General features: G+C 39.7%; 2 protein-coding genes across 3 annotated transcripts in view; one reads left to right on the top strand and one right to left on the bottom strand.

Moving 5' to 3' along the window:
* LOC133640510 (polyubiquitin-B-like) overlaps window positions 1-14,968 on the top strand; it is a 36,386-nt gene that overhangs the window by 5,116 nt on the left and 16,302 nt on the right. The window lies entirely within an intron of this gene.
* Window positions 11,164-13,418, bottom strand: LOC133641067 (uncharacterized). Of its 2 annotated transcripts, none has more exons than XM_062034901.1 (4): window positions 13,271-13,418; window positions 12,658-12,803; window positions 11,943-12,272; window positions 11,164-11,757 (listed from the first exon to the last, which is right to left on the bottom strand). In XM_062034901.1, the coding sequence occupies exons 2-4, from the start codon at window positions 12,758-12,760 to the stop codon at window positions 11,288-11,290; spliced, it is 903 nt and encodes a 300-aa protein (XP_061890885.1). In that variant the 5' UTR covers window positions 12,761-12,803; window positions 13,271-13,418; the 3' UTR covers window positions 11,164-11,287. The 2 variants fall into 2 exon arrangements, with proteins under 2 accessions (XP_061890885.1, XP_061890883.1); XM_062034899.1 differs by lacking the exon at window positions 13,271-13,418 and adding an exon at window positions 13,145-13,178.

Here is a 14,968-nt window from a genome sequence, read left to right on the forward strand (position 1 = left end):
TGTTGTGATGTAGTGATTGGAGCACATACTTGTTGCTCACAAAAAACATTCATGAAGTTTGCTTCTTTTATGAATGTATTATGGCTCTACTGAAAATGTGAGGGTGAAAAGTATACATACAGCAATGTTAATATTTGCTTCCTTGGCAAGTTGACCTGCAATAAGGCGCTTCTGGTAGCCATCCACAAGCTTCTGCTTGACCACTTGACCACTAAATTGCTGCAGTTCAGCTAAATGTGTTGCTTTTCTGACATGGACTTGTTTCTTCAGCATTGTCCACACCTTTAAGTCATTCTAAAACCTTCATTCTAGCCTGATTTAGCCATTCCTTTACCACTTTTGACGTCATTGTCCTGTCGGAACACCCAACAAGACCCAACCTCCGGGCTGATGATTTTAGCTTGTACTGAAGAATTTGGAGCTAATCCTCCTTTTTCATTGTCTCATTTAAAGCAGCAGTTCCATTGGCAGCAAAACAGGCCCAGAGCATAACACTACCACCACCATGCTTGACGGTAGGCATGGTGTTCCTGGGATTAAAGGCCTCACCTTTTCTCCTCCAAACATATTGCTGGGTATTGCGGCCAAACAGCTCCATTTTTGTCCGCGCCCCGTCCTTGTTTGTGAATGACCGAGCATTTCACGGAAGCTTGCTTTTACACCCAATCATGGCACCCACCTGTGGGATGTTCCAAATAAGTCTTTGATGAGCATTCCTCAACTTTCTCACTCTTTTTTGCCACTTGTGCCAGCTTTTTTGAAACATGTTGCAGGCATCAAATTCCAAATGAGCTAATATTTGCCAAAAATAACAAAGTTTGTGAGTGTGAACATGAAATATCTTGTCTTTGCAGTCTATTCTATTGAATATAAGTTGAAAAGGATTTGTTATATTCTCTTTTTATTTACCATTTACACAACCTGACAACTTCACTGCTTTTGGGCTTTTGTAGATACTTGAACTCTTTATACTTTTAGAAGGAATTTTAAAAAAAGGTAATATTAGGGTTGGCATAATAAACCGATGCTTTGTCCTACAACTTTTATTGTGCATTTTCCAAATATATATACACATTTACTTAAAGAAATATAAACACTAGTCCCCCAAAAAAGGCATCTAAGAAGATTGTGTTGGTCACACAACCAAGACGTCGCACAGAAAGTCAAAGTTAACGAGGTTTTGACATCTTATTTATTCTCCAGTTGCTGCTGCTCTTCCCGCCAGCACACCTGAAGAGAATCTTTCCCCACACACACACACCGCAGCTCAATGTGTGTGTTCCCGCAAGTGCTGATCGTTTGCCAAAGCCTTCGATGCAGCTGGAACAGACATACGGTCTTTTCCCAGTGTGTGTTTGCCCGAGTACTTCCAAATCTCCGGCGAATACAAAACCTTCGCCGCAGACCGTACAGGAAAAGGGTCTCTCGGTGGGCCTGCCGCTGCCACACTTGTGGTTACTATACTCGTACGGGTAAGTGAACATTTGGCCGCACACACACCCCGCAGCTGGATGTGTGTGTTCTCATGTGTGCCGCGAGCGCCGATCGGTCACAAAAGCTTTCGTCGCAGCTCGAACGGGAAAACAGTTTCTCTCGTTACGTCTTCGCACGTGTCGAGTCAAACGTTTCCCCGATGCAAAACCTCGACCGCACACTGAACAGGGAAAAGGTTTCCCGTCGAGCGGTACTCACCAGCACACTTGTGACTTTCCAACTCGCAGCTGGACGTGTGTGTACTCGTGCGTGCCGATCGGTCACACAATCTTTCGTCGCAGCTCGAGCAGGGAAACATTTTGTGGTGACGTCTACGCATGTGCGGCTTCAAGCGTTTCCCTTCGCCGCGCACTGAACAGGGAAAAGGTTTTTCTCCGTTCTTACCAGCACACTTGTGACTTTGCGTGCGTGTAAGAGAATGTTTGGCGACACACGCGGCAACCGACGGTGGTGTGCGTTCTCGTGCCGAGCGGCCACAATGGCGTTTGTGGCAAAACGGGCAGCCGTACGGTTTTTCGGCGGTGTGCGTTCTCACCGAGTCATACCAAAGACTGTAAAAATGGGACCCATAACCTCCCTGCTTGGCACTCAGCAACAAAGGGTCGGAGTTGGGGGTTAAATCACCAAAATGATTCCCGGGCGCGGCGCCGCTGCTGCCCACTGCTCCCCAAGGGGATGGGACAAATGCAGAGGACAAATGTCGCCACATCTAGTGTGTGTGTGACAATCATTGCTACTTTAATCTTTAATCTTAATGTGGCATTTCATGTGACTTTTTTGTGCAAAACCTCTACCGCAGACTGAGCAGGAAAAGGGTTTCCCCACCGCGTACTTCCAGATTACTCTGGTGTTTAAAAGTTTTGCCACAACACACTCGAACCATCCTCCATGTGGTAGTGGACCTCTTCTCCTCACTTTCACCTTCCACCTCACTCTTCACAACCACACCCATCACAGGGAACTCAAGATGCTCTCCCACCTGACCGACGCCGCGTTCCTCCTCTTCTTTTTTTATGCGGGTGGGTTGTGGCTCCTCCTGCTCCCACCCGGAGGTCCACTCTTGCTGTTCTTCACAGACGTCTGCGGGACAGACGAGGGCAAACTCAGGATTTGTTCAGGCATATTACTGCAATTTCCCACGCAGGAAAACAAACACTAGTAAGGTTGTAAATACTGTATAGAGTAGGCTAACCCATGTGGTTCCTGTGGATGTGAACACATTATTGTAGTGACTAAATAACATAGTGACTGAAAAGTAAAGTGTAAATAATGTCAATAAGTAGATGAACCATCTGTGGCTGTGAAGTGAACACTAGTAAGGTTGTAAATACTGTATAGAGTAGGCTAACCCATGTTGTTCCTGTGGATGTGAACACATTATTGTAGTGACTGAAACAGACATAGTAATGTGTAAATAATGTCAATAAGTAAATGAACCATTTGTGGATGTGAAGTGAACACTAGTAAGGTTGTAAATACTGTATAGAGTAGGCTAACCCAGTCATTTTCAACCAGTGTGCCGCGGCACACTAGTGTGCCGTGAGAGATCGTCAGGTGTGCCGTGAGAAATTATTTAATATCTCCTAATTAACCATTGTCGGGTGTCCGTGCTATAATAAAGTGCGGCAGATAATGTAGTACTCATCTATTTCAGTAGGTGGCAGCAGAGGGCGATAAATACCTGTAAAGACAATCGAGTTAGCGCTGCGCATCACGTGACAGTGACAGTTTGGGATCGCAGCAAGAGGAGGCGAGCAAGTGACAGTGATGGAGAAGTTTTTGAGAAGGGAAAATGCGAATGGCGAACATGATCCTGGACAAAATTCTGACCCAGATGAAGGATCTAGTATGGGTGGTCTACAAAATACAAAAAGACGGTGAGCTCGAGGCAATAAAGCGAAAGCTATCTTTCATTTGGATTGACTTTCACCGGGGATGCGACAGCACCGACTCCGCAGTGCTTGGTGTGTGGTGAGAAGCTATCCAATAGCGCCATGGTGCCAAGCAAGCTTAAACGCCATCTCCAAACGAAACACCCCGATGGACTATTTTGTACGCTTACGTACAAACAATGAGAAACAGGCAACTTTTCTGAGAAAAACCACAAAGGTAAACAAGAGAGCCCTCAAAGCTTGCTACCTTGTTGTTGAACTCGTAGCTAAATCAAAAAAGTCCCACACTGTGGCAGAAACATTAATACTGCGAGCTTGTAAAGCCATTGCAATAGTAGTGAGTATAAATACATTTAGATTATTAACTATATGTATTATATACTGTGTTAGAGTGTCATTTTGGTTGGTGGTGTGCCGCAGGATTTTGTAAATATAAAAAGTGTGCCGCGGCTTAAAAAAGGTTGAAAATCACTGGGCTAACCCATGTGGTTCCTGTGGATGTGAACACATTACTGTAGTGACTAAATAACATAGTGACTGAAACAGACAAAGTCATGTGTAAATAATGTCAATAAGTAGATGAACCATCTGTGGCTGTGAAGTGAACACTAGTAAGGTTGTAAATACTGTATAGAGTAGGCTAACCCATGTGGTTCCTGTGGATGTGAACACATTACTGTAGTGACTAAATAACATAGTGACTGAAACAGATATAGTAATGTGTAAATAATGTCAATAGGTAGATGAACCATCTGTGGCTGTGAAGTGAACACTAGTAAGGTTGTAAATACTGTATAGAGTAGGCTAACCCATGTGGTTCCTGTGGATGTGAACACATTACTGTAGTGACTAAATAACATAGTGATTGAAACAGACAGTCATGTGTAAATAATGTCAATAAGTAAATGAACCATCTGTGGCTGTGAAGTGAACACTAGTAAGGTTGTAAAAACTGTATAGAGTAGGCTAACCCATGTGGTTCCTGTGGATGTGAACACATTACTGTAGTGACTAAATAACATAGTGACTGAAACAGATATAGTAATGTATAAATAATGTCAATAGGTAGATGAACCATCTGTGACTGTGAAGTGAACACTAGTAAGGTTGTAAATACTGTATAGAGTAGGCTAACCCATGTGGTTCCTGTGGATGTGAACACATTACTGTAGTGACTAAATAACATAGTGACTGAAACAGACAAAGTCATGTGTAAATAATGTCAATAAGTAGATGAACCATCTGTGGCTGTGAAGTGAACACTAGTAAGGTTGTAAATACTGTATAGAGTAGGCTAACCCATGTGGTTCCTGTGGATGTGAACACATTATTGTAGTGACTAAATAACATAGTGACTGAAACAGATATAGTAATGTGGAAATAATGTCAATAAGTAGAATAAACCATCTGTGGATGTGAAGTGAACACTAGTAAGGTTGTAAATACTGCATAGAGTAGGCTAACCCATGTGGTTCCTGTGGATGTGAACACATTACTGTAGTGACTAAATAACATAGTGATTGAAACAGACAGTCATGTGTAAATAATGTCAATAAGTAAATGAACCATCTGTGGCTGTGAAGTGAACACTAGTAAGGTTGTAAATACTGTATAGAGTAGGCTAACCCATGTGGTTCCTGTGGATGTGAACACATTACTGTAGTGACTAAATAACATAGTGACTGAAACAGACAAAGTAATGTGTAAATAATGTCAATAGGTAGATGAACCATCTGTGACTGTGAAGTGAACACTAGTAAGGTTGTAAATACTGTATAGAGTAGGCTAACCCATGTGGTTCCTGTGGATGTGAACACATTACTGTAGTGACTAAATAACATAGTGACTGAAACAGACAAAGTCATGTGTAAATAATGTCAATAAGTAGATGAACCATCTGTGGATGTGAAGTGAACACTAGTAAGGTTGTAAATACTGTATAGAGTAGGCTAACCCATGTGGTTCCTGTGGATGTGAACACATTACTGTAGTGACTAAATAACATAGTGACTGAAACAGACATAGTAATGTGTAAATAATGTCAATAAGTAGATGAACCATCTGTGGTTGTGAAGTGAACACGGTGGGCGGCCGAGGGTGGAGTCGGCGCTCTTGGTTGCTTTGTTGGGTCTGCTCCTGTCTCTGGCCATGCTCCCCCCCACCCCAGCAGACCATGGCGTGGAACACCGCAGAGGCCACCACAGTGTATATGTATTTTGTTGTTGTTTGTAGTACTTTTGTAGCTGTATGTAGAAATGGCTGGTTGCATCGCCTCTGCTCTTTTAATGTCCTTTGATGTTTCTCTCTTACACACGTTTATGTGTGCTATGCCTATGAGGTTTTTTCCCCCCCTTGGCCTCAGTCTGGACTCCCTCTCCAGGGGCCCAGGCTTCGACTGAATACTTCTTTGTCCTCAGCGTTTACCTGTTTCTCACCGTTTTTGTAAAGTGGCGATGGAAGTCGGCAGACCCGTCAGCGATCCTGTTCTGTCTCCCTGTAATGTTTGATCCTGTTCTGTCTCCCTGTAATGTTTGATCCTGTTCTGTCTCCCTGTAATGTTTGTCTGCTCTTGAATGGGATTGTGCTGAAGATCTTCATTCCCCCTGGGGGATTATTCAAGTATTTCAGATTCCGACATGAGGATGTAGTGCTTACTTGAGGACTCAGGTAGTTGGTCTTCAGTCTTCACAGTCGGTGGAAACCTGGGGAGATCAGCCTCCTCCTGCCCTGGAAGACACTCTCCCTCCTCTTATTTAACATGGGGGGTTGTGGGTCCTCTTCTTCCTTGATGTGGGGGGCTGGTGGATCCTTTTCTTCCTCTTTTATCTTGAAGGCTCGTGGATCCTCCTCTTGTGGAACTTCCTTTTACATTGAAATATTGTAGAGCATCCCTTTCCTCTTGAAGAACCTCCTGCTTTACACTGGGAGGAGACCCCGAGGCAGGCCAAGGACCAGATGGGGGGGATTACATCTCCTCTCTGGCCTGGGAAACGCTCCGGGATCCCCCAGGAGGAAGTTGCTAATGTGGCCCTGGAAAGGGAAGTCTGGGGGTCTCTGCTGGCCACCTCATTCCGGATAAGCGGTTGAAGATGGATGGATGGATGTTGGCGGTCCTTGAACTCACCGTAGTTTGTTTACATCAGGGGTCACCAACGCGGTGCCCGCGGGCACCAGGTAGCCCGTAAGGACCAGATGAGTAGCCCGCTGGCCTGTTCTAAAAATAGCTCAAAGAGCAGCACTTACCAGTGAGCTGCCTCTATTTTTTAAATTGTATTTATTTACTAGCAAGCTGGTCTCGCTTTGCCCGACATTTTTAATTCTAAGAGAGACAAAACTCAAATAGAATTTGAAAATCCAAGAAAATATTTTAAAGACTTGGTCTTCACTTGTTTAAATAAATTCATTATTTTTTTTACTTTGCTTCTTATAACTTTCAGAAAGACAATTTTAGAGAAAAAATACAACCTTAAAAATGATTTTAGGATTTTTAAACACCTATACCTTTTTACCTTTTAAATTCCTTCCTCTTCTTTCCTGACAATTTAAATCAATGTTCAAGTAAATGTATTTTTTTTATTGTAAAGAATAATAAATACATTTTAATTTAATTCTTCATTTTAGCTTCGGTTTTTTCGACGAAGAATATTTGTGAAATATTTCTTCAAACTTATTATGATTAATATGCAGAATCAAATTTGAATCTTATTTCAAAGTCTTTTGAATTTCTTTTAAAATTTTTGTTCTGGAAAATCTAGAAGAAATAATGATTTGTCTTTGTTAGAAATATAGCTTGGTCCAATTTGTTATATATTCTAACAAAGTGCAGATTGGATTTTAACCTATTTAAAACATGTCATCAAAATTCTAAAATTAATCTTAATCAGGAAAAATTACTAATGATGTTCCATGAGTTCTTTTTTTAATTTTTTCAAAAAGATTCAAATTAACTAGTTTTTCTCTTCTTTTTTTCGGTTGAATTTTGAATTTTAAAGAGTCGAAATTGAAGATAAACTATGTTTCAAAATTGAATTGTCATTTTTTTCGTGTTTTCTCCTCTTTTAAACCGTTCAATTAAGTGTAAATATCATTAATTATTAATAATAACATAGAGTTAAAGGTAAATTGAGCCAATTGGCTATTTCTGGCAATTTATTGAAGTGTGTATCAAACTGGTAGCCCTTCGCATCAATCACTACCCAAGAAGTAGCTCTTGCTTTCAAAAAGGTTGGTGACCCCTGCTTTGCATGTACAACTTTCTCCGACGCTGCCCCAGAACGACATGTTTCATGCCACTCCTTTGTCTCGTTTGTCCACCAAACATTTTATACTGTGCGTGAATGCACAAAGGTGAGTTTTGTTGATGTTATTGACTTGTTGGAGTGCTAACATGCTATTTAAGCTAGCTGTATGCCTCGTTTGTAGGTATATTTCAACTCATTTAATTTCCTTGACTTATGTCCTTGGTGGATTTAACCTATATGTGCATGTCTCATGACACATTATCTCTATGTCATATTGGCTGCATTTCTGATAGTTGGTTGTGCGCCATGTTGTTCCAGACCACAGCAAATGTTACCAAGCTTGGCAGATATTGTAATACATCCATTAGAAGAAGACAGCCTGCAGTTTTCTTTCACTTGGACACACACATCTTTACCTTTGGACATATAGCTAATATAGACACTTACATCATGTGTTGTCTTCATTATAACACTTATATAAGACTTTCATTTTGATAGTAGGCTAACATCTATAGTTATATTTTAATAAACAAACATTAATGAATCTTTCAGCACATACACAATGTTGACATCTATAGTTATATTTTGATAAAGACGGGAAAGATTCATTTATGATTGTTTATCAAAATATAACTATAGATGTCAACATTGTGTATGTGCTGAAAGATTCATTTATGATTGTTTATCAAAATATAACTATAGATGTCAACATTGTGTACGTGCTGAAAGATTCATTTATGATTGTTTATCAAAATATAACTATAGATGTCAACATTGTGTATGTGCTGAAAGATTCATTTATGATTGTTTATCAAAATATAACTATAGATGTCAACATTGTGTACGTGCTGAAATATTAATTTATGATTGTTTATCAAAATATAACTATAGATGTCAACATTGTGTACGTGCTGAAATATTAATTTATGATTGTTTATCAAAATATAACTATAGATGTCGACATTGTGTACGTGCTGAAAGATTCATTTATGATTGTTTATCAAAATATAACTATAGATGTCAACATTGTGTACGTGCTGAAATATTAATTTATGATTGTTTATCAAAATATAACTATAGATGTCAACATTGTGTATGTGCTGAAAGATTCATTTATGATTGTTTATCAAAATATAACTATAGATGTCAACATCGTGTATGTGCTGAAAGATTCATTTATGATTGTTTATCAAAATATAACTAGATGTCAACATTGTGTACGTGCTGAAAGATTCATTTATGATTGTTTATCAAAATATAACTATAGATGTCAACATTGTGTACGTGCTGAAAGATTCATTTATGATTGTTTATCAAAATATAACTATAGATGTCAACATCGTGTACATGCTGAAAGATTCATTTATGATTGTTCATCAAAATATAACTATAGATGTCAACATTGTGTATGTGCTGAAATATTCATTTATGATTGTTTATCAAAATATAACTATAGATGTCAACATTGTGTACGTGCTGAAAGATTCATTTATGATTGTTTATCAAAATATAACTATAGATGTCAACATTGTGTACGTGCTGAAATATTCATTTATGATTGTTTATCAAAATATAACTATAGATGTCAACATTGTGTATGTGCTGAAATATTCATTTATGATTTTTTATCAAAATATAACTATAGATGTCAACATTGTGTACGTGCTGAAAGATTCATTTATGATTGTTTATCAAAATATAACTATAGATGTCAACATTGTGTACGTGCTGAAAGATTCATTTATGATTGTTTATCAAAATATAACTATAGATGTCAACATTGTGTACGTGCTGAAAGATTCATTTATGATTGTTTATCAAAATATAACTATAAATGTCAACAATGTGTATGTGCTGAAATATTCATTTATGATTGTTTATCAAAATATAACTATAGATGTCAACATTGTGTACGTGCTGAAAGATTCATTTATGATTGTTTATCAAAATATAACTATAAATGTCAACAATGTGTATGTGCTGAAATATTCATTTATGATTGTTTATCAAAATATAACTATATAATATAACAATATACTATGTGAGAGTAAGAAGTAAACAAACCTGTTCTGTGCAACACAACTTGATGTTTGTTGCAAACAGCGTCCAGTAGTTGACGTTGTCGCTCCTTCTCCTCTTTTGTCGGACAAAGTTCCTCTTTGTACTCTGCTATGGTTCTTTCACACAATCACAACACTCTGATCTCTGCTTAGTCACGTCTTGATCACTACCGCATGTCTTTGTTAGCAGCTAGCACGCTAAGCTAACTAGCGTGCTAAGCTAACTAGCGTGCTAAGCCCGCTCGAAAGGCGTCAAAGTGCGCCCAGACTACTGTACACGGGATACAACACAAATATCAACGATATTGACTTCAATAAACGACATATGTGTGTACATGTATGCAGATATTAGGTACACAGACCTTTCAAAACCGCCATTTTGCTTCATCCTCGTCCTGTTCAGATCCCGCGCGGTGTTGTCAGATCTCGCGAGAGAAACGAGCCGCTTTTCCAATTGCGTCATCACGCCCGCCATTTTACGCGGGACTTTTTTTCTTTTTTTTCCCCCCTTCTGAATAATTTTAATACAAACTGCGCAGGCGCTACCAAACACCGGTTTCCTAAATGTCTTCGTCAGTGGCATAGACATATATAAAGGCTAGATGACTCACCCGCGCTGCTGGCCGATGGAGACCGACGTTGCCACATGGCGGCCATCTTGCGTCGGGCAGCACGCCCACTCATAACATGAATGTCTATGGTGCATGTACTATTGAAATAACCATAGCTTGCTCAATTTTCAACCGATTTTCAAACGGGTTGGTTTGTTATAAACGTCAGAGATGTAGTTATGATACTGCATACTTATAATGGACTTTCATATGAAAATAATATTAAGCAGATAGGTAAAGCAATAGCTATACACACACACACACACACAGTATTTATATTACACATTTACCGAGATATTTTTTATATATAAAAAAAAATATATATATATATAAATAAATAAATACAATTCCATTTATTTTATTATATTGTTAATATTTATGTTATTTTATAATACATTTTAAAATTTAAATATATTTACATTTTATATATAAAAATCTGTCTCATGTTGCCACTCTGTAAGCTAAGAGTTGTTAATTTAGCAATGCCTTAGCTTGAATGACAGGGACACAACTAATGACAATAGCATAGATATTCACACCTTTATCAGAAGAACCAAACCAACATAAAATTATCTCACAGACAGTAGGTCCTGGCCAGTTCTGTCTCATTTATCACAAATATTTTGACATTAAATCTTCATATCGTCCCATTCCTAACCAATACCTTCCATAACCTGAAACTTTCTAGAAACCCATGAAGGTCTGTGATTGGTTTTGTATTTAGGTTCTGGATTTGGAAACAAATCCAGAACCTTTGAAATGCGTTACCACTACACAGCACGGTGCGCTGAGTTCCTGTAGTCGAAAAAAGCCCAAGAACAACTTGGTGTGGTGTGGAGGGGATGTAGGAAGCAGGGGCAGGTGGGGAGAGATGGGGCTTCAAGGTTCAAGGTTATTTTATTTTGTCTTGGAGACAAGGACCAGCTGCACACAATACAATACAGTACAACACAAAACCAATAAGACACACGGTGCACACACAGTTGGAGCTAATGCCCTTTGAAAAGGACTGCTTTGGTGAGCTTCTGTCTCATGTTGCCACTCTGTAAGCTCAGAGTATTGATTTTTGCAATGTGGTGCAGCCTTAGCTTGAAAAACAGGGACACAACTAATGTTACCAGCGTATGGTGGTGACTGTCAATGCCATACTGTGTGTCGCCGATGTGCTCCCCGAGCAAAAACACATCCTCTGAACCTATCCTCTTCCGCACAATGTAGAGGACCTCTAGCAGTTTGATGGGCTGTGATCGTCTGGAATCTGCTGATGCCTGGCGAATGACCCACTCTGCTGCCCTGACGACCCTCACCGTGCCTTCAGACGGAATCACCAGGCCTCCATTGTTTCTTAGAGTCAGCAGGTGGTAGCTCTTGTCCTTACTGGCAGATGCAGCGTCCGTCACCAGGCTGGCACGGCAGACATCACAGGACAGCTTCTTCACCGTCCGTCGCACAACAAATCCTGAAATTAGAGGTAGACCGATTAATAATATAATAACTTATAATAATAATTAATAAGCATGGGGAAATTAGGGGGACATTTCTTTTTTAGTACTATCGTCTGATTAATTGGCCATCGTTTTCCCCCAGATTTTGACTATTGGCACTATCGGTTATAGGCAAAATACACTATCGGTCGACCTCTACCTGAAATGTACACGAGAGCGTTGTCCACAAGACCATCGAAGCGGGTGGGAAGGTAGCTGTGGTCATGTACAAGGGCAGGAATGTCAGCAAACGGGGATGGAAGATCTTCTCTTTGTTCTGCAGAGGACATATCTACAGCTGACAGGTTTGTAGATGTGTCGATGTGGTAGGACTGGGCAGCAGAGGACATTGCTACAGCTGGTAGGGACTCTGTGTCATCCTGTGCAGTCACATTGCCTTTGCTGCTTGGTTTAACAACCCCACACCGGGCCATCAGCTTTCGGAAGATGTACTTGAACTGGCTGGCATTAGGGTTGTTATTCCAGCCACCTTAAAATAAACACAAGATATACGAGTATATTACACATATATATTCAATATATCTTTATGCTTTAAAAAAAAAAAGACAAATTAGAACTAGCCACCCCTGAATGATCTTTCCACATAAATTAAGTTGAATGACATCATCATACAATTCAGACTGTATCACAGTGGTGACAAATTCTGCAAACAGATAGACAAACACACAGACATTTTACTAAATACTAAAAATAGTTTGTGACACTTCCAGATACTGTATATGTCTTCAGAACCACATTTTTCCCAAAAAAAAACAAAAAACATATGGACCGACAAACTGAAAACAATACGAGCATTTGCTGACACTTCGTGTCACTTAGTGTTGCGGCTGGTAAATATGAATTATGAACCCTACCGGATGCTCTGATGGAGTTAAAGAGAAGCTCCAAGTGGTCCTGGCTGAACCTGTAGGTCAGGACATATCGCTGTCCTTCAAGCAGCACAGGAACCATTGACATCAACGTGTCGATATTGATGATGAAGCCCAGGATAGAGAGGAACCTTCAAAAGCAAATATTGTATTACTATGATGATCCTGCCAAAACAGGACACAAGAAAGCAGGGATGCAAACACAAACGGTATAGGGTGAAAATAGTGAATGCTCCCAGAGCAGCACTTCTCAGGGAGCTGCCAGGGCAGACACAAATCCACATTTCACACAATTCACTTCATTGCCACATTTGGGGGAAAAAAGGGGGCCGTAACCTAAAGCTGACTAGTTTGCATCCCTGATCTTAAATGTATAATCAGTGTGAGGTTTAGGATCCTTAAAAATACTTTTAGGACACTAAACCTGCTTGAATCAATTCACAACAGAGCATGCAGACCATGCAATACATACCATTTTGACACCTGCATCTGGGGGGGGGGGGGGGGGGGGGACTGAACACAAGAGAATTGGAACAGAGACAAATTTGCAGACAGCAAACACATTGGAGCAAGATAGTATCATATGAATAATACGTACCACTTTATGAACTCAATGCAGAAGAGTAGGGCATCTCATTAACTCGATGCAGACAGGAAAGAGCATCTTATGAACTTGATGCAGAAGAGTAGAGCATCTCATGAACTCGATGTAGACAGGACAGAACATCTTACAGGACAGAGCATCTTATTAACTCGATGCAGACAGGAGGACAGAGCATCTGAACTCGATGCAGAAGATAGTAGAGAATCACATAAACTTGATGATAAACAAGAGAACAGAGCATCTCATGAACTTATGTCATGGACTTTAGGGATGCACTGAAACCGGTAGAGTTGAGCTGTTGGTAATCGTTAGTTTTACCTTAGATAATTTAATGATTTGTAAATTGACTACTTGTATACATCTAACGAAGAATAAAATAAACCCTTATTTTCTAAATCAGCAGTCTCATTCTGATAATTTCATTATAATAAAGAATTTGTACTGGGTATTGGCGACTACTCAAAAGTTGAGTAGTTGTACTTATACTTGTGTGGGGGGAAAATGGTATCAGTGCATCACTAATAGAACAGTCACTATTTTAAAAGACCTCTTTGTTCGGTAAAGGGGTGTGCCATCTTCCATCTTCAAAGTCAGCAAGTACCCCCTAGCTCTTGACAAGAATTCCCTGGTGCTTGTCCAGTTCCTTGAACCAAGGGGGGCTTTGAACCCTTTGGCTCTGGGATTGCGGCTGTTCAATATGTCAAACAGCCTGTCCGTTATCTATAAACAAATATCTAAATTAACTGGAAGCACTGAAATCATCACCATAACTGGGTGTCAACAGGTATCAGATAGTAAACATCTAAGTATGATGAATAGTTTGATTCCTCTCCATTTCCTCTGTGGCTGTGCTTTTTAAAATTAAATTGCTGCACTGCGTTATACCTGTAAATCTGAGATGTGACAATAAGGGTGCTTCTGAGGTAAGTATGAGGTAGGTATAAACAGTTTTATCCAAGTGCTTGCATATTGTTGAATTTGAGGATGGTCATAATTATTTAATCGTTCCCGATGCCCAAATTCAAATGTTAATGTATTAATGTTTTGTTATATAACGAACAACACAAATAGAAGATCTACAAGCGGTGTGTTGTGAACTTTCAGATCTGGTATTTTCACGTTTTTGTGAAAACTTAAAATCTGAAATCGCTCACCTGTGATGACATGATAAAATGGGAATGCCACCAGGATTAAAGGGGTTAAAGCAATTAATCACTCAAATGTTGTTAAGAACAGTAGAATATTGGAAAACGATTTTGGTCAATGATGCAAATCCCTAGCTGTATTACCTCAATGAATTCTGAAGTAGCCTCACAGTCTTTGAACTCTGCATAGCCCATCTCCCGCAAGGTGCGGAGCGCCACTGCCACAGAGTTACTCAAAGTCTGAGCAGCCAGGGAGACCTTGATTGAGTTTATAAGGAGATAGTTCAAATGAAGAGCACATTAGCGCTACAAGATACAAACATCATCACCAGGGATAAAAACACAATAAAGCCCTAGAGCCCATTTCTATTGCGGCCCTCTATACATAAATCATCATACAAACATACCTTCATCTTCTGATTAGCAAAGTTCACATGCTTATCTGTGACTCTGTTGGCAGCATGTAGTCCACTTTTCTTTTGGACATTGTTCAGATGAACTATGTACCTCCAATTGATGCTGCCAGTGATGCTTCTAATTGGGCTGT

Source organism: Entelurus aequoreus, linkage group LG23, assembly GCF_033978785.1.
Source record: "Entelurus aequoreus isolate RoL-2023_Sb linkage group LG23, RoL_Eaeq_v1.1, whole genome shotgun sequence".
NCBI classification, from domain to species: Eukaryota; Metazoa; Chordata; class Actinopteri; order Syngnathiformes; family Syngnathidae; genus Entelurus; species Entelurus aequoreus.